This window comes from Rhea pennata, chromosome 1, assembly GCF_028389875.1.
Source record: "Rhea pennata isolate bPtePen1 chromosome 1, bPtePen1.pri, whole genome shotgun sequence".
Classification (NCBI taxonomy): Eukaryota; Metazoa; Chordata; class Aves; order Rheiformes; family Rheidae; genus Rhea; species Rhea pennata.
This window is the reverse complement of record NC_084663.1, coordinates 163,535,665-163,556,966: the sequence shown is the minus strand read 5'-3', so window position 1 is coordinate 163,556,966 and position 21,302 is coordinate 163,535,665. Positions and strand designations below refer to the sequence as shown.

General features: G+C 37.8%; 1 protein-coding gene across 1 annotated transcript in view; it reads left to right on the top strand.

Annotated features, from left to right (window-relative positions):
• The window catches only part of GPC5 (glypican 5), a 702,481-nt gene that overhangs the window by 7,426 nt on the left and 673,753 nt on the right, over nt 1-21,302 (top strand). Inside the window, exon 2 of the mRNA XM_062575916.1 lies at nt 14,679-14,840. Within this exon, the coding sequence (XP_062431900.1) occupies nt 14,679-14,840 (162 nt within the window). The remainder of the gene's footprint in view (nt 1-14,678; nt 14,841-21,302) is intronic.

Genomic DNA, 21,302 nt, shown 5'->3' with positions numbered 1-21,302 from the left:
TTTGGGTGCAAGACAATCTGATAACAGAATCACGGAGTGGCTGAGGTTGGATGATCTCTGGAGATCATCTAGTCCAACACTCCTGCTCAAGTAGGGTAACCTAAAGCATGTTGTACAGAATCACGTCCAGGCAAGTTTTGAGTGTCTCCAGAAAAAGAGACTCCACAACTTTTCTGGGCAACCTGTTCCAGTGCAAGCTTACCTTCACAGGAAAGAAGTTTTTCCTCATATTCAGATGGAACTGCCTGTGTTTCAATTTGTGCCCATTGCCTCTTGTCCTGTCACTGGGCACCAATGAAAAGAGTTTGTCCCTATCCCCTTGATACCCTCCCTTCAGTTATTTGTAGACATTGATAAGATCTCCTCTCAGTCTTCTCTTCTCCAGGATAAATAGGCCCAGCTCTTGCATGCTTTACTCATAGGAGAGATGCTGCAGACCTCGGATCATCCTTGTACTCCTCTGCTGGACTCTCTCCAGTAGCTCCGTGTCTCTCTTGCACTGGGGAGCCCAGAACTGGACACAGGACTCGAGATGAGGCCTCCCCAGGGCTGAGTAGAGGGGCAGGATCACCTCCCTCCACCTGCTGGCAACACTCTTCCCAGTGCACCCCAGGAGACCATTGGCCTTCTTGGCCACAAGGGCACATTGCTGGCTCATGGTCAACTTGTCCACCAGGACTTCCGAGGTCCTTCTCTGCAGAGCTGCTTTCCAATTGGTCAACCCCACCCTGTACTGGTACATGGGCAGCTTTGAGTTTGTATTTTCAGTTTCAAGCAGAGAGAGATCATTTAGATGTAGTTTTTACCTGCCAAGATTTGAAGAGTAAGGCAGATCACATACAGAGCTGAGTAACAATAAAGTGCTATCCTGAAAAACACAATTCACATAATCTGTCATATCTTTCAAAGATAGCAATCGTAGGGTTTTTTAACCTTTTTAAAAATATTTGTAGGAGAGAAAAAAACAGGCAACTATGTTTTTCACTGGGAATAGTTCCAAATCCCCTGATGACATTCAGACCTGTATACAAGCTATGCTGAAGATTGAACAGTTTACTGGGGAGACTAATGCATAATATTGGCTTTCAATAAGCCACTCAGAAAACTGTAAAACTACAGTGACATTAAAAAAAAAAAAAAAAAAAAAGCATCTAATATCTTGCTGTGATGGTTTTTTTTGGCCTTTTCAGAGCTGCTTTTAGTTCTCAAGTGTTTTAGTATCTAGTTTCTGAAATAAAGGTTTGCTGAGGAATTAAGTACTCGTCCACTGTATTGTGTGGACTAGCATAGAGTAGAAAAAGCAAGCTTTCCAAATGCAGCTGAATAACTTTGGCCATGTAAAAGTCTAACAGACCTGCTGTACAGGCACTAAAGCAAGATTAATTGGCCTGCAATTCCTTCAAATATCCTCCTTGCCCTTTTGAAGATGGGTGCAACATTTACTTCATTGGGGACCTCCTCTGGGTCCACAGCCTTTCAAAAATGATAGTGGCCTTTCAGTGACTTCAGCCATCTCTCTCAGCACCCTCAGATTCATCCCACCTGGTTCTATGAGATGGTTTTTGTCAAGATTCTTCAAGAAAACCCAGACTCTTTCCTCTTCCACTGTTGCTAGTTCCTCTCCCTACTTAACACAACTGTGGGCACAGAGGCCTGAGAGACCTTGTTGGCAAAGACAGAGGCCACAAAAGAACCAAATGCCTCAGCCTTATCTGCATCCATGGTCACTAAATCACTTGTCCCTTTCAGCAGCAAGCCAGCTATTCCCTTGTATAATCTTTTACTGTTCACAGCTAATGTACAAAGTTGTCTTGTCCTTGATGTCTCTTGCCAGTTTCAATTATAGTTGAACTTTGCCTTTTCTAACACCATTTTTGCAAGCTTGGGTGATGTTTCTGCGTTCTGCTTTGTAACCTGCTGGTGCCTCTGCTTGCCATATGCATTCTTTTTTCACTGAAGCTCAGTCATGAGTTCCCTGTTTATTCAGGCCTGTCTTTTGAGAACTCATTGGAGCATCGGGATTGACTATTTGACTGGTTGGATGAGGAATTGTCCTTAAAGACTTTACTAAGCAAACACATCTTTCAGAGCTGCCTCCCAGATAATCCTGTCTACCCGTTTCTAGAGTAAGTGGAAGTTTGCTTATATGAAAATCGGGATCTGTACTCTGCTGCTAACCGTCTTTACTCCCCTTAGGAATTTAATCTCCGTGATTTCATGGTCACTACACTGAATGCTGCTCTTGATTACAGCCTCCATGACTAAGTCCTTTTCTGTGAGTATCAATCCAGAAGAGCACCATACCTAATTGGCACATCTAGAACCTGTGATACCCTCCAGAAACCTCCTGGATTGCTTGCATCCCCTCACCAACTGTTGTGGGTTTTAACATCTCCCATGAGAACCAGGGCCTTGCTTAAAGATAATACTTTCTTGTCCTTTATCCTGACCTCATCCTGTAACAATTTGCCACCATGACATTACCCTAATTGGTCTCTTCTCTTATCTTGGATCACTACAAACTGTTAAGCAGCCTATTGTCCGCTGTGTATCTTGAAACTGACCCTTAAATTAAAGGGCAGTCTTTCTTCTTTCCTGCCTGGCTTTCCTGGTGAGTCTGTATTAGAGCACTCCAGTCACTTGATCTGTCCTTTGTCTCAGGAGTTCCAACAGTGTCACAGTTGTGTGTGCACATGCAGTCCTCCAGCTCCTTGTGTTTATTTCCTAGTGTTAAGGAAGTTATGAGACCTTCAAAATCCAGTGGACTCCAGGACCCAGGGACGACTTCTTCCTGGTTTCTGAAGTCCAGCCAGGTGTGCTCTGGGATAGCTATATTGCTTTCTGTTCCAGTCCAATGTATGCAGCTGATACTGTTTGCATTTGCAGGTTCAACCAGTAGCAAACATAAGCATGTATCCCAGAGGTGCATACACATGTGCATGCAGAGGACATTAACATGGCTGGATACATGAACTGCCGCAGACCAAGCACTCACATACATCACTACCAGAAGCTGCTTAAAACATAGGTACAGATAGCCTAATTCGGTTCTTCCTGTTTGACTGATCAAGGTTCACTAGTGAAACATAAACTCTCTCACTGTCAAGATTCACAAGCACATTCACAGATCTGCCAAATATCAACATGACCTCTTGTTTCATCTAATATCCCTGCCTAGTCTCCTTACCCGGCATGCTGGTCTCCTCCTACTTGCTGGCTAGTCCAGCTTGATGTTTGCCAGCAAATAGATGTGTGCTCTCATGCATTTGTCTCACAAACATCCCCCCAGTTGCAGATCCCTTGAATATTAGCATGAGCTCTCAGTCTGCTTGATTTCCACACCCAGACCTTGGGCCCCTCACCCACCACTGGCTCAGACCTTGAGTCTTTCCAGATGCAAGTCTTCTGCTACTTGCTGGCTAGTCCAGCTTGAAGTTTGCTAGTGAATTACACATATGCAGAGGATTAAATTCACCAGGAAAATATAAACGTGCTTTAGCTGCTGATGTTTCAACCTGTCACATACAACACACATCGTAGTCCCTGGTCTCTCCAGTTGCTGGCCCATGGGCCTCATGACCCATGGCTCTTTCTCCAGTTGCAGCACAGACAAACAGAAAAGAGAGATTACACATACAAAAATTTAAGAAAAAAAGATCTAATAAGATAGGACAGACTGTAGTGATCAGGCCCAGAGCTCAGTCATATCTCCTTATATGTCCTACATGTTACCCCTTTTATCTCCTTTCTTTTCCTGTGCTTATCCCTCCTTGATTCACCCAGATTCCTCCCTTTGTCTGCCTTTGACCCTTCTCTAAATATTTCCTAGTAAGTTTTACTGAATCCCACAACCCACTTCTGATATCCCTTAATAAGTTTCATGCAGTCCCGCAAGCCCCCTCAAGTATCCCATACTACTCATGTTACTCTTGTTTTCCCCTTATTGTCAGTTACAAGGTTGAGGTTGACTCTCACCAGGGCTTTGCCTGAGTCGTTCCTTAATAGCTCATCAGTCAAAGGCTAAAAAGTTCTGGTCTTCGTTACTGCCTTCTATCTGCCTGTTAGGTTTTGTGTCTGTGTTTAATTTATCACTTTCCTTGTTTTTTGTTATTTCTTTTATACTAAATAGTCCTTAACTAGATAGTGTAACAAACAAGCCACTTTCACGTCCTCCATACCCTTGTTCATGGGCTCTGTACCTTGGTACCTGCACCAGGGATTGGCTGCTTCTGGTGCCCCATGGGGAGGCGACACTGCCCAGGCAGGGTGCGGGGGCTGCGGGGCCAGCAGCTGCAGACCTGCTGGGACAGTGGTGTTCTCTGCACCAGGGTTTCCCTGCTGGTCTAGTGCAGCCCCCTGTTCTCATGTCCTTTTGTCACGCCTGGTGCTTGGGAGTCACTTGAATGTGCTTCTGCTGCTCTTGCCCCCCCTGCTTCCCTTTGGTGCTGGTGCTTGGTGCCAGCCCAGCTGCTCTGAAATGTGCCATTCTGGAGCCCACTCCCCTCCCTTGCTTTCGGGGTGCTCTACCAGACAGGTAAATGGGAAACTACTCTTAAATTTTAAGAGGTGACCAGGCATTAATCCTGTCTCTGAGGCTAAATGAAACCGGTCCATATCTCTTAAGGCTAGCACTTTAGAGCTGACTGTTTTTATCCATGCATGTGTCAAAGCCATGCCCAGAGTGTGCCAACAGTAAAACTATATGAATAATCATGGAATCGCCTATTCCTTGGTCTGGTTTGTTTAGCTGTACAGATTCAATGTCAAGTGCCAAACGTTCATGTCATGGTATTTAGTTTCTCAAAGTAGGGTATAAAGATACTTTGGGAAATCACTTTGCCATTATCCATCAGTGCTAGATCACTGAGTCTTGAGTTTCATTTAGTATGAGATGCATATTGCTAACTTGTCCAAGCTCCTGAGGAGAAACACTTAAATACCACAGCTCTGCTTGGAGAGTCACAATTGCTTGTAGGTAGACGTAGGGGGTTTTCTACCTTTAAACCTTGAGTAAGTTTCCTTGCAGTCTCAGAACTGTCATTCTCTACTTGGGCAATGAAGAATTTTTCTAGTGTGTCTCAAACGCAGGTGCTCAGGTGTGACATCACGACCAGCTAGAAGGAACTTAATTTAAAAAATATGTGCTTCCTAATTGAGACCAAGTATGCTAACTACTGGAACTGCAGTATAATGCTGTTACTTAATCACTGTAGAAGAAAGTTTCCACCAAACCATGCACATCAGGAGTCTAGTAAGGAAAAGTTATTTTTGAGTTGAAAGGCTTTGTTCTTCTATTGAGAAAAACTATTGACTGGCCAGAGAGAGTTTGCTGTATGATAAATTCTTTGAACAAAGTTTGAATCATCTGGATGTTCTATTATGGGATATAACCTAGTTATTTGTCCTAACAAATTTTATTTCAAGGTCAAATAAATTATAATAAAATTAAATATTCCCTGTTCTTGAAATGGTATCAGAAATCCCTATAACAGTTGCCCTCTTGTCATAACTGGTTGAGAAGTTTTGTCTGTCAGCCATATGAGATAAAACTTGCTTGTCCTTGTAGTCAGTGGTGGCAACGTAATTTTTTTTGTTGTTTTTTTTTTGTTTTCAAGAAGTAGGTCTGATACTGTTTTGCAGATTTATGTTTTTGCTTTTGATGGGTAAGAGTATTAATTGCAGCTTGAATCTTTAAGTCAGGATTACTAACACCTGCACTGCTACATATAATATTGGGAAGTTTGTGAACTCTTTAGTAGAGAGAGTGCTAAATAGAAAAGGGCCAGTGAGTGGCATCAGACCACTGACTGTTCACACTGCTTAATTACTTATTTGCTACCTGTTTCAAGCATCTCCAACTAGCTTTCTTCAAGATAAACCTGCTAAAAGGGGAGCAAACTCCCAGCAGTGTGGATGTGAGCTAACCTGTCATTTGACTTTTAAGCCACAGATGTGGCTTGAAAATTAGGAGCATTGACACAGCCCATGCGTTCTGCCATCATCACTGCTTGCTAAATAAAGTATTTATAGCTATCAGTTTTGTCATATTTGCTAGATTTTTTTTTATAACTTATGTAAATTCAGGGAATTATTTTAAAACAGATCACTAACAAAGCTCCTTGTTTCTCATCACAAAAAACTGAAGTTAAAGGAAGCAACTATCCTTAGTCTTCTTGTATTCCAATTATTTACAAAAGCCATGTAAAAGAATTTATTCCATGGAAGAATTGTGAAAGGAAATAAGTAAATCTACAAGAAAAAAAATCTAAACTCAATAAGCACTTGAAGCAATTATATATGGAAATGTTAGTAAAATGGAATTAGTGCAGAGGAAAGGCTGAAAGGCTACTACAATGCTATAGCAAATGATCACTGTCCTTTTTTAAGAGGATGAGAAATGCTGAAAGAAAAACAGACTGATATGCCACAGTGTTATAAAATTATATTGATACAGCATTTGGTATAAGGGTAAGTGGGAATACTGAAGTCTGAGAAGAGTAAAAAGGAACAGTATCTTAATTAAAAAACAATTCTGGTCTTCTCTTAGAAAAAATAGTTCTAATTGCCACTCACTTTTCTTTGATGATATTAAAATACAGTGATTTGCTAAAATTAACTGTACCGCTTAAGAATTCATGAAAGAGCAACCACAGAATTTATTTTAATTCTGTGGCTGCAAAAAACAAATATCTGTAGATTGTGCTTATGAAAAATGAAATATCTAAGAGGACTTAAGAAGTGAATAGTTTATTGCATTTTGAAATTAGTAAACAGGGATAAGAATAAATTAATTTTAAATAATTTTAAAATACATTAACTTAAATTAGAGCACATCACATATTGCCCAATTTCTGCACTGCTGTTCTCTTTTATGTGAGATTTGAGAAAACCTGTAGTTTCAATGAATTTGTATGGATTAATTAAAAGAAAAAAAAACTCTAAAAGTTAACAACTCTGATTCAGTGCTGCAAAATATGAATGCTTTTCTTTATGTTGCTAATAAAATCAAGTAGTTTATTTTATAACTGAAGATAGTGTTAGGAAAATGTGTTGTTTTTTATTTCTCAACCTTGCTTTGATAAAAATAAATATTCTTTCAAATGAAGGTCAAAGAGACCTAAAATTAGTTCTGTTAAGAAATCCAGACCCTAAAGACAAACAAGAGGATATACTCTTTAACATTTTATACTATGAGGAACGGGGGAAAAATACAGCTCTGTGTGTATTTAATTGTCTCTAACTTTGATGAGTTCTGGAAACTATAGCACTTATGCCTTTTAACATTAGGAGATAAAGAGGCTATCTGAAACTCGCATGGCAAGATGCTGTAGTCCTGTTCTCCCGCTCAGCAAGTGGTCTACCACAGTGCCCTTCTGGCCGGCGTGGCTCAGTCTTCCCACCCCTGGCACCAGACGGGAGAGCTGAGTGCCCAGGTCTCACCTCAGCGTGGAACCGAAACGCGGCCAACAGGCCTCCGAGGAGCCTGTGCCTGCGAAGTGCTGCCACGTCCCACGGCTAAGAGATGCCTAGGCCCAGGCATAGCATGTAGCAGTAATTACATAAGATAATCCTATTCCTACTCCTGAAAATATCAGAATGAATTTTTCATGAGATCCCACAGCGGCGGCACTGACAAGGGTTAAAAAGAGAAGCCAGGATAAAACCGTTTTCCATGCTCCATTTGGATCAAACTTACTCAGACCACTTTGAAACTTTGTTGCTTCAACTCACAAACCAAACTGTCAACAGATGTAGTGGCATATGTTATAAAGAAATACTAGGTGTTTTTAATACTTAGTCTGAATACCATAGAAGCAGTTCTGTTATGGTGTAAAAAAGATGCACTTGCATTTAGAAGCATAGACCTACCTCAAAACTATAGTCAGTAAAGGCTGTGATTGATCTCTATGTATGTGCCTCTGGAGAACATCTAGAAAATCTATATTCTTTTAAATGGTGAAAATAGAAAGGTATCAAATTTTTAAATTTTTTAATTATACATCTGATTTCTTAATGCTTTGCACTTCAACTACACTAAAACAGCTTATCTTGCCTTGAAAAACATAAGAGTTGAAGTGTATTAATTATGTTCCACCTGCAAATTAATAGTTAAACCTTCAGTATTTTTCTGCTGTTAAAACTATATCGGCTTCATTAATTGATTGTGTTTTTGGCATTGAAAATTTATTCCATATGGATTTACTAACTTTTTTTCTTTAAGGGCATCTGAATGAGGAAAATGTGTATATCTGACACTGCTTTACTGCAGAGAAACAAGTTAGGAAAAGCACAGTAGAAAGCATGCATCTTTAGTTTGGCAGTATATAGTTTTACTACACCTTTTTGCTGTTATAGTATCAGCACATGAAAAAAATACAGGAAAGTCTAAGTGTAGACAGTGCTTAGTAAAATTGATTTAGATTAATTTTTCCTCTTCTTTGTTTAATTCTAATTCAAGCAACTCCTATATTTCTTCTGACAAATTTGGTGGACTCTTATGATCATACTTTAAATATTCTGTAGTCAAAAAGAAAATATAGTTATAAATATTACAAAAGTATCAAGAAATGTGGAAGTTACTAAGAATTGTTTTAAAGTGCTAGAAAAAATCAATGTATATGAAAGAATGGTAAATGAGATGAGTAGACCAGAGTTATTACTCAGTCTGCTTTGTGAATCTGGAATTGAGAAGAGCACATTGAGAGTGATTGTTTCCAGCATCTGATAAAATCAAGTATTTTGGAAGTCTAAGCCATTATGAGGAATCTCAGATCTGTTGATAAGCTGGAGAACCAAACTGCCAAGAGAATGGAGACAACTGTCTTTGATCAGTGTGGTAGTAGTAGATTATCTTCTGAGTATCTAGAAAAAAAACCCACTTATTTAACATTTTTGTCCCCATAAAGTTGTTGCAACTTCAAGGGAAATCCAAGCTCCAGGCTGTTCTGAGTTGGCTTCTATGTCAGTCTCTTAAGTAAGTGCTAAACATTTCCTGACAAAGACAGATGCCTTATCTACAGACTTTAGACAAGGTCAAACATGAATTTAACACATACTGCATTCTATAATTTCTAATAGAAATAGGTATTTCTGCAACATAGGCGGTCATAATTTGATCCAGATGTTATTCTGATCAGGTGAATTGATAAAATGATGAATTTGTGCCTGACTTTTCAGCTTTTATTTCTTGGGGCAAAGATATTCTTTTGATAGAGTGTTTCTGTGTCAGGTCCTGGTTCAGCTGTACTTAAATAAATGGATATATTACTAAATATGAGTTTTTAATTTTAAATTAATTAAAAAAATTAAATACAGAATCAATTTCTAAATAACTAAACATAAATAAAACCCCTTCTTTTAGTAAAGAGCCTAAAGAATGCATATAGGGGAATAAATAAAGAATATAGAAAATCTGGAATTGTTATGGTATTGAAATGTGTCCAAGCAACTTAATAAGATTGTTCCTGACACTCAATTTTCAGGGAGTGTCAGTCACGTGATTATGTAACTGTTTGACATTTTTCAACAATGGTGACTTGGTTTTGGTTACAAACAGGAGATAATATTTAGTAACCAATAAAAAAAGAAAAGAGCATTGTAACATAATAGTGTGAATATTACTATCAATATGAACATTCTTTTTCTTGATGCTTGTCAAGTGTATTGCTGCTGGCAGAATGCAGAGTATTCCTTGACTTGTCTCCACTGTGATGTGCCCTGTGTGATAATTTCTTTGTGAATAAAAAAATGAAATTGGAAGGACCAAACCGTGTGTCATACCTGTGGATAGACCTTTCTGGTATGATTAGTAAATATTGCTGCAGGCTTATTTCATTCCTTTAATTTGTTTGCAGGTAGGTGGTATATTAGTCCAGTTTGTTACTGCAGTTTCCACAGTATGTTATTTTAAAATTCTCACTTAATGTAGTTAAATTAATTAGTATTCAGTACGACAGTAAATTTATCTAATCATAAGCAAGATGGTTTAAAAGGATTAACATAAACTTGCACCGTTTTATTTTCCTTAAACAATGTCAGTTTAGACACTTTTTGCTTAGAGGTTATTGCTCATGAAATTATGTATGTTTTATATACATGCAGCATAACAAAACTCATTCCTGGAAGAGTTTGTGTTAACATAGCTGTAATCCCTGAATTTCTTGAGTTGTGTAGTGCATCACTTAACTGTTCTCTTGACCCATTTCCTTGGGAAACCTTCTGTCTCTTTCCAGGACGAAAGTTTACTGAAGCCATCACCACTACTGTGATAAAGCTCTCTCCCTCCCCTCCCTTCCCCCTACTTTTTAACTGGTATCATTTATTTAGAAAGAGTTACAACTATAGGTGAAGACAAACAGACTTGCATGCAATTGAAGTTTCAGCTTTGTCTGCTTTATTTTCAATCCTAGGTGTGGTTAGCCTTAAGCACAGGAATCTCAAATGGTTGCCTGAGGTCCCATGAATTTGTCCATTCCCACTGCTTCTCCTTCTTTCACTTCTCATGGAGTTTTAGCTGCTGTGGGTACAGGGCTTTCTCCGGATGGCAGTTGCCACAGAGCAGCTAAAACTCCATGAGAATCGCAGGATAGTTTTCATATATGATATTGCAGTTTCTACATCTGCTTTGCCATATTCGGGGCTTGGCCTGAGAGGGAAAATGGGATGTGAAGAGAGGAGTCTCCGGTAGTTTTAGGGTGATCTAGGCATGAGCAGGTGCAGATGCTGTAGGAGGACGGTGGTGATAAGCAGCTCAGTACTCAGTTTGGAGAGCTGGTACAGATTAAGAGGTTGCAGTCAGCTGAAGAGGTTGAAGTCTAAATCTGGTTTGAAGTGTGAAGGTGCAGGGCATGAAGAAGTAAGAGATGGAGGACAGGGAAACTGTATATATGCACTTACAAGGATTCTGAGATGGTAGAGCAGGAGGTAGCCTTTTACTACTTGTAATAAAAATTGTTTTAAGATCTTCTTCGGTGTTGTTGGGGTGGGAGGCAACTTTGTCTAAGGCTGACTTTGACCCTAACTGTTTTCTTTGGCATGCAGAGTATAGATACTAGAGTAGCTAATAAATAACATAATGTAATAGACCACGTTAATTTTTGCATTTTTATTTTCACCGCTGAATCAGAATATCTGAAGATGGGATGTTTAAATTTTCACAAGGCAAGAGATTTGTAGAGGCAGCTGTCAGGAGGTCAGGAGGACTTACGTACTCAGTCATATTTCAGAGTATGGAAATTACATGTTTAAAATGAAGATAAACAGCCCTCCAAAACATGAAAAGGTATTGTGGAAAAGATATCTTGTACCAATACTAGAATGCTTCAGAAATAATATTTCTTAATATTTGCAGAAGTTCAGAGATTCGTATCTGCATTGGAATAAAATTTTACCTTTCTCTTATGATAGTGAAGGTTTCTAGCTTCTTGGACTGTGGCTTGTGGATGTACTACTCACCGTGTGTTATCCTTTCATTGAAAATCTTTCAATTGAAAATCACTTCAGAGAGATTTACAGGGATGTCACTTGCCTTAGTCTGTTTTTGCATCTAGAGGTTACACTCTCACATTTTTATGCTACCGTGAAGGGAACCTCAGAGGTGTGAATTCTGTATGGGAGTAGGATTTCTTACAGTATCCAGTGTTCTTCCTTTGGCATAACGAGTTTTATTTCCGATTACGTCTGTGAAATAGATTTACTTCAAGATACATTTTATTGCTGTGGGCAATAAACTGTTCTTGTGTATATGGAGTAAAACATTTGTCTTCATAAAGTTATATCAGATTATCAATTTCTGAACAGCAGTCCTCACTAAAATGAATTAGTTTTGCTTAAAAACTCACACCATATGACCTAAAGCATGAAGAAGAGTAGATTCTTTACAAATGAAGAGAAACCCTTCAATATTCAATACTGTAGGTTGAAGTGTATCTTCCTTCCACACCTGCGTTGGGATGGACAGACAAGGAATTGTAACAGTGGAGATTACCCATGCCACTCTGCCATCTGTCTTCCCATATTATCTGCAATTAGCAAAGGAAGTTTCTATGTTTGTCATGGCAATCAAGTTACCTCTGTGTAGTATTGAGTATTGTAGAGACAAATATTCATCTAGGGCTTTGAATAAACTACTTATGGTACACAATTTACCTATTTCATTCAGGTGTTGTGCTTTTCTAAACGTAACTTCTAAGGGATCTTCTGGAGCTTTATGACCTGTCTAAATATAATGCAAACAACTCTTGTTTCAGAATTGGCATTGCTGTGTGTAAACAGTAGGAATTTTCCCATGGTGTAGCTGAAGTGAAAACCTGGGGCCAGGGAATCCTGTGTCAGTCATCAGCACATAGATAAGGGGACAAAATTTGCTTGTCAAGTCTTTTCTTCAATAGCCGGCACTTTTTGTGTGTGTAGGAAATCTGTTTAACAGTGGTGGAAGCAGATCCACTCGAGGCTTCACTGTGCTTCAGAGTCTCTGCTGTTGGCTTTCCTCTTTCTGGTAGGCATATGGATATGGCGTGGGGTACGTTATCAGTGCAAGTTTGAACAGCAGGAATGACAAGCTGTTTGGGACCCAGGAATTATGATGGGTTACTCTGCAGTAGCTATTTACAAGTGATCCAAAGGAAGGCAGGTTAGACAAGAAGGATGTTTGTTGTGTGCTGAGTGATTGTGAGAAACTGTATGTATGTAGGCTGTATTTAAGAACAACCAAAATTCTGCTCTTCCAGTTAGGAAATAGCGTGGTGATGGGGTCAGGTGGATTTAATTCATTCTGGAAAAAATATACTTTCTTGGTTTTGAGAGCTTGAATGTCTTCAGCTTACTGTTGTAGTATATTTGACAGGCAGGGAAACAAACACAATTGCTCTTTCTTGAACTGAGAGATATGCCTGATTGCAACTAGCTGGAACTGTAGTCATTGAAGCTGGCGTGTTTTGATACTACAGGTTTTCCCACATGGATAATATCCATCTTTCTTCTTAGAGGGAACTAAAACAATTAAAACCCTTTTTTGCATATATCTTTTATCCAGTGTAGTATTGATTTGCGCTAGGGAAAGGGGATAAACTAAACTGTTTGGTTCGACTCCATAGTATTCAAGGAATATTTTAATGTATGTTGATGCCTACTTAGTTTTTAACATAGGTACTTTAAAGGTGTTGGGTGAATTTTTTGTTCCACTAATGCACATCCAGAATAAATCTAATGATTTCGGAAGACTCATTCCTTGATTCATTCTGGTGTAAAAGGAGTACATTTGATATAATGAATTTAAACACTTTTCCATCCTTTCAGAATACTCTGATCTAGTCCTCTGTAACTTAACTTTTCTTTCTCAGCTTTTTGGAACATACTATTTAAAACATCGAATTTGCATATGGTAACTAATGGATTATTCAGACTGCAAAATGTGCAAGGCCTCCTTTTCCCCCAAATGTCTTCATACTACCTTTGAATGATTTATCACGAGGATTAGAAAAAATGATTTAAAAGGTAGGTAGGAATGTTTAATCTTGTAGACTTAGTGCTAGGGAAATAAAAGGTAAAAACAAAGAGATAGGGTAGTAGCTGAAAGTGAGTGTAAGAGCTGAGGGCTAGGCAGGTGTAAGTTTTATCTTCAGAACTTCATGCTTTTTTTCTTGCCATCATGATTTTTTTTTACCTGTTAAGAAGAAAGAACCATGTATATGTACACAGCCACAGAGTTAGAATTTTGTCCACAGAACAGATTAAAAAAAAAAAAAAAAAAGTTACGCTATCTGCTAGGAATTTTCTGAACTCATCAGTGAAACAGTATATCTGAGAACAGAATTTGAATTGGATCATAAAATTTTAGCATTAATGTGATTTGAATTCTGACTTCTTTCTTCTTTCTTAGAATATTTATTTCTTCATTTTTAGAAAGCAATGTTTAGATATGCTATAAAGAAGATTTTAAATACCACGTCATAATAAAGGGTGAGAAATAAGGTTTTTTCATGCTTGATTATACTTCAATTATAAAAAATGAAATTGATAGCTGTCATAATGGTCATGAATTGCCCCTCTTGACTTTCAGCATGCAAAATTTTGAATAAATGTTCATTTCTATGAATATTTTCCAACCTGTTTGTGATGTAGTGAATCGACGTGTTATCTGGTATGTAGGAGTGTATAGACCTTAGAAAAAGAAACAGTAAATGGTCATAAAAGAGAGATTAGACACAGATTTAGGACATATAAAAGTTAATATGAGAGTATTTATTATTACCTATCAGGACTAAACTTTCCACTATTATATTTGTAATTTAACATTTTGTAGTAGTTAATTCCATTCAGTCCTGGATTTATACAGAAATGAGTATACCAGTCATGAACTAGCCCAGCAGTTCAGTATTCTAGATGAGGAACAATATATATCCAGCGTATTTTACCCCCATTAGTTAGCAATATTCCCAACTGGAATGAGATTCCATCATTATAATACCATTTTTCTGACATTTTATATGACCAATGGAATTTTAGTCACTACCCCCATCTGGTTTTTGTGTAACAAGACAAGGTGTCTTGAAAGCAATGAGTAGTTACTTATGGTATATACCTGTGTGAAAAAAAGAATTCAACTATTTTATATGTCTTACTTAGTACATTGTGTATTTATGTTTTCCAATAATCATTGTATTCTTTTTTTTCTCTAGGGGTTGATCTCCAGGTTTGTTCTTCTAAAAACCCAACATGCTGTACAAAAAAGATGGAAGAAAGATACCAGACTGCAGCAAAGCAGGATATACAGCAAGTCCTTCAAACATCAAGCACTACATTAAAATTTTTGATATCTCGTAATGCAGCTGCTTTTCAAGGTAAATCTCGCTTTTATTTCAGAACTTGTTCATACTTCTCTTAATTTTCATTTTTGATCAATTTGAGCCTGTGATAAACTTATCTCTTAATTTTTAGTTCCTCCTGATGTTTTTATGCTTTCAGAGAAGAAGTATTAAATCGTATTGGTGATTGGCAACTGCACTGCTTTTTGAATTTGTGGCTTATTTAAAATGTCTTTGAGAAAAATTAATGAATGATTCTAATAAGGTGATGCTTTGATTAAACCTGTAAGCCACTGACTTGGCTTTCTTCTTAAATGTCTTTAATTCAGATATTAAAGTGCAAAATTAATGCATGTAATGCTACAAAAGAAAGATTTTGTTATTCTAGTATTTCTGTCCACATTCTTTTGTCTTGTTCTAATAAAAATATTTGGTGATTCGTTTTTGAGCTACATTTTGGGGTCAAGTTTTGCTCCAGTTTTATGGGCTTAAATGGTTTTGCATTGGGGTTGAGTTTCAGTGGAGTAAATGCACAACAGGATGTTGTCATTAATATTTATGGAGGCTGGTGGAGGGATATCTTTTCAGCAATTTCCCTGCATACTCGTTTGAGTTTCCTCTGAATTAATAAGGCATAAATTAAGGCAGAAATTGGTCAGGATCTGGGAAGATGGCAGAATGAGACTACGTGATTGTATGTGAAGGAAAGTGATATATAGTTCACACGTGCTGAATGCAAAGTCTTTAGATCTTGTCATTTGTCCATTAATGTATATTTATGTATGGCCTTAATGATCACTCAGTTGGGTAGAATAGAATATTAACTTCCCCTTACAGGGTTAGGACATTGTCCTTCTGATGGCTCTCTTGTTTTAAACTGTGAAGCTCAAATGATTAGCTGTGAATGACTGTCTAGGGATAAAGTGGGTAGCAGAGTTGACTCTGAGGTCCTAAACCCCTATGATTCCTCTTTTCAAATTTAGGCTCTATATTATGCTGAAAATAAATTTCTCTCTACCTGCTCGGAGGGCTGTGTAGCCTGCCTAACATAGCTGTGAATGGCTGTCATGGTCAGGAGATCGTTGGTAAAATGTGCAAAACAAGGTCTCCCTCCATCTTTTCTGCCTCCCTCTTTCTAATGTATGTATATGAGCCCTCTGTTTTGCATCGGAGTGGTCTCGTATGCTATAATGCTTTGCCAGCCTGGAGTTGTAGACTCTGCAGAGCTCAGAAACTGAGCTGTACTTGCCTTATGTGAAAGCTATATTCTCTGCTAGCTAGGATTTTATCACCCCTTCCTTTCTGCCACCTCCAGAAAAAAACAAAGAAAAGAGAGGAAAGAAAACCCTCCAAAACCTCAGATATCTAGCTAGTATACTTCTTGAATCCCCAGGATGTTCAATCTTGTCAAGAACTGGGCTTAAGTTATGCTTAAGTGAAACCAAGACCCCAAAACAGTGTGTTTTCCATGCTTTTATCACCTGAGGGACTCAACCTGTTGGTTATTTTCAGAGTGTATGCGCCTAATGTATACCTCTCTAGGTGAGTTGTTTATAAAAGACAGTCAAATGCATGACTTCGAGGAGAAACACTTATGTGCCTCCTTATGTCTTAGCAGCTATTCAGGAAGTGAGTGAACTGAGTTCTAGGCCCTTCTTAGCTTGTAAAAACTAGGATTTTATCTCCTGCATCCTACCTAGGATGCCCTAATTCCCAAGGTATTAGCTAACATGTGGAAGATGCACTCTTTACACTCCCAGTAAAGCCATTTACAGTGAAAAAGCCCTGAGCCAAAAAAAAGTACTCTGCCTATATAGCCAAGTGATATTATAGCCTCCAAACAGAGGGATGGTTCAAGGACTGCTTAAGGATTACATTTTTTAATATTTTCAATGCAACGTACATAAGCAGTCTTTGGTGCAGGAACCCAAGCCCTCTTTCCCAGATATGTAGCATAACGACTAATTATAAATCCCACTGGCTTGCTCTCATCATTTCTCTTTAAACAAGTATTTTTCAAAGGAAGTATATATACTTTATATATGCTATATACTTGACATGCTTTTAAAGTATATGCTTTAGTACTTATATCTTGAATTTCCTTTTATCTAAGGAAGGATAATGGAGAGAGAATATTCTGAGGCTTCTGGTATTATTTCAAATTAGATTTAAAAGATTACTTGTTGAGATTTAAAACCTTACTTGACCTTGAAGTAGTAATTTTTAGAAAACATGATGTTGCGCATACTATTCATTTTTGAAGAATTAATTCAAGCTAAGTAATTTCAGATTCAGAAATCATGAAAAGGTGTTGCTGATGTTTGTTTGGGTTTTGAAATCTAGAAACATAGTAAGACATTACACCTCTGACTGAACAAAGCCCTGAGCAATCTGGTCTGAATTCAGTTTTGACCCTGCTTTGAGCAGGAGTTTGCTCTAGAGACCTCCTAAGGTCCTTTCTAAATCTGAATTACTTTACGACTATATGATTATCTCAGCATTCACCACTTAAAGATGAAATCTTTCAGCATTCCCCTTTCACCTTGATGAAGCTGGACTGCGCGGCCTGGGATGTAATTGCCTCAAAGTGAAAACTTAACCCGTCTCTCCTGCTACTCTGGCAACTGCTCAAGTTTCTCAGCAGTTACACAAAAAGTGTGAAGGGGAATTACACGGTGTGTGGAGAGGGTAGCAAGTGCCATGGACTTCCCACGGCCACTGGACTGCCACTGTTGTCACTGCTTTCTTTTTGAAGTTTGATGCTTTGACTTAAAAGAGGAACTAGTGGACTGGATCCAAATGGAACAAATAGCTAATGTTTTTTCTCAGTTCCTTACAGTAGAGAGGAACAGGCACAGTTAACTTCAGTCATTTGTTTCTCTCTCTGGAGATCTTCAAATACATGTTCTTCATGTATTAAATTAAGTCTAGAGATCCTAAGTACTTTAGGAAGACTACATTTGTTTGTGAGCTGAAGCATCTCTCTCTCTCTTTCTATCTGTATGTGCGTGCACCTGTGTGTATTCTTATATCAGTTCTACCAGTCATGTGTGTCTGGGCCTGAATACTTTATGAAGGCATATTCATTTGAAATTAGAGTCTTTGTAACAACTGTAGTTTTATATTCATTATAGAAGCTGCCCCTACTTAATAATTTTATAATTTTAAAGCTCATGCAAATTGGTCACGCTGCATGCTCTACAAACTGAAAAGCTGTTCCTTTAAAGAGCAATTCATCATGGACAGCAGCTATGTAGAATTACTTAATGCTGTATGACAACTGGCCACTCATATAAAGAACTAAAGTAACTAAAAGAATTAAAAGTAACTAAAGAAAGAAATTATGACTTTTCTGCTACAGTTCTGCCCAGTCTTTCCACATAACAGTGGTGATGACAGCTCTTGCTTCAAAATACAGGCAACATAAATCCATAGCTCTATTAGAGGCAAGTGGAATATTTGTTAGGAAATTGTAGTTGTCCACTAAATATTTTTCAAACTATTTTAGGTATAAAATCTAAATCATTCTTGTTTAATACTTAGTCTAAAGAATGGCTATTCTACTAAAGCATCTCCTTACATTGTACTTCAAAATAAGCTCCTTTTCCAAGTTCTCATATTTAAATAAAGCCATGTTTTCAAATCTGAGCATGCCTCATGTGCTTCCATGTGTGCTTCCCCAGTACCTATTATAGTAATAGACCTTGTTTCTAGCCTTATGGGGTGCTTTTGTTATAAACGTGTGTTCTCTCCAAAAGAGAAGGGAAATACTTGTCCGCAGTTGAGCTAAAGAGATGGAAAAGTTCATGACTGGGAGGTTTTTAATGTTTGTTAAAATCCTGTGATTCTATATGGCGGTAAGTGTTGCCTGGTAACGAAAATATGTATTGATAATTTTCAAATATTGCAAAAAATCTGAAATCTTTTAGAACATGTCAAGTTAAATGCTTGTGTACTGCTTCCAAGCAAGTATTGTCACAATGTTTCCCATACCTTTTAGGACATAGCAGCATGTGTACAACTTTTTCATTGTGAATCTTGATTCAATACCTTTGAGGAATTATGAGGCAACAGAAGGCTAGGAGGAAGTGAAATAAGATAACATATGCTAACCTGGATATTAATCTGATGAGTGGGAGATAAATTATGGGGAGCAAGAAATGCTTCTTCCCTTGGAGAAGCTGGCTAGAGAACTGTATGATAATGTTGTTTCAAGTTATTTTGGTAGGATGACATTCGTGTACATCTCTGAATTTTTAGGCTTTTTTAATGTTAATAAGTGAGAAAATTTCTGTGGATGCTGTACAGGGATTGATCTAGCATCTCCATTCTAGTGAAAACTATAAGTACAAATAAATAATTGCTTTCTCTAACATTTATTTTATAATTAATATAAACTTAAGTATGTATACATTGATTTTGCACAATTCTTAAATGTTAGAAGAGGTTCAAATTGATCTGTGTCTGTCCCTCCAAAAAGAAGAGGATGAAGAGTCACTGGGGATCAACTATCATGGTCTGGCTTGTGTCTGTCCTGCTGAGAGCTAGCTGCTGTAGGACAAAGGGTTTGCAGCCACACTATATATTCTGTTGCAGCACTCAGCCAAAGATTTCCTTTGAGCCCTGATGTCCTAGTTTCCACGGGGACAAGTTTTATGCAGGCAGATTTTTTTCCTTTTCCTTTTTTCCATTCAAAGTGCCTATAGTAATGTGAAGCAATTTGAAGACTGCCCACCAAAATAGTGCAAAATGAGGGCTTGTGTGGCACACCTGCAAATGTATAATGGGGCTATAGACACTCTGTAACTAGGCCTGCTGAGATTGTGTACGATGGAGGAATTCAAAACTGGAATTGTCAGTGCTGTCTTTTGGGGAAAGATGCTGGAACAAACTGTCCACCTCCAAATGTCTTGGCTTTGTTAAGGCTGAATGCAACACGGATGTAGCCCAGGCAGGGGCAGACTGTTAGCAGTCACTGTTTATAGAGTTGCATATGTATTTTGCATTAAAGAGTTGTTGGATAAACAGTGCTGAAGTTTGGGGCCTAAAAGTGATTTCAGCCATCACTTTGTAGAAGTTTATTATTGACTAGTCTCGCTATTGCCTACCATTAATGTGAGGGCTATTGAGAGACCTACATTCATTCCTTGTAAAGGAAACAGAAATGTTGAATACAGAATTGTGAATTAAATTTCAGGAATCAGGTATGTAACACTGTAGTGGATCCAGTCTGAAAATTCCAGTTATTTTATTTTTCCATTCTTATAAAGATAAAAGTGCTGATTTATTAGTGCTTTCTTCTAATACAGTTTGTATGTTTAATTCAAGCCTAGCCATGGCCTGGCCATTGTAAAAACAAAACAAAAGATTTAAAAAATCACTTATCTCCTGTGAAAACTACTTCTTCAAGACTTGAATAGTTCTAATATTTAAAAGATTTGGGAATGGAAGTTAAATTTTAGCACTGAAGTAGTTCTTAAGGAAGTTGAGAGCCTTTTTAGTGTTATGAGGAAAATGCATTTTGATTTCGTAATGATAAGGCTTTAATAAGGCTTCTTTGCATGTGAACACTTGGTTTGAAATACTGATTTATAAGAAATACTGGTTTCCAGGTGCTATCAGTGATTATCACTGAGTCTTCTAAAAGTGATTTCTAAATTACTCTAGGATGACTTTCTGCTATTTTTGACAGCAGGAGAAGGCAGTAAAAGTTTTAAATTCCTTATATTTCAGGCTTTTTTTAATGAGGTGAGGAAAATATCCTGTCCCCCAAATGATACTTGCAGGTGAGTTCGCTAGAACTTGATACTAAACAATATTATGAATAGGAAACAGAAACTTAATATTTCCATACTTGATGGTATATTGTAAATAACACAAGGTCTCATATAATAAAATGCTTTATTGCATAACACCAATGCACACGTAGTAACATTTGAAATAAAGAAGCAGAAGTGACAAATAAAGATGACTGGAAAGAACTTATGCCTGTGAAAAGGATTTTCTCCCGACATCTGCCATAGCAGGCCAGGGATCTACAGCCCTTGTATAGTCACTACGCAATGCCAGCTTATGTGTGGGGAAAAATCCCAAGCATTTATTACAACTTGGAAGAAAACTAAATAGGCATTTAGGAAGCTGGTAATTCAGAGTGGCATAGACGTCCATGCAACAGGGTAATAGATCCTGAGTCACACTGCTGATGCTGTTTTTTTTTTCACACAGATAGTGCATAACTCTCTTAAAATGGCAATAGATGACATAAAACAAGATAGCAGCTTGTCTGGTTTGAATGGGAAATTTAGAGAGAGTAAGAATTATGTTGGAGAATCTGAAAGCAAATGGACTTTGTTTTGTGCTACTGTATCTGGCAACTCCACTATTGTAAAATTGATTTAAAAAATGGAGCTCTAGATGACTTATGAATGTGGCAGCCTGACACCAAACCAGTGGATTTGGCAAGTATGCCTGTGTAAGAAAGCAGTAATAAATTGCATT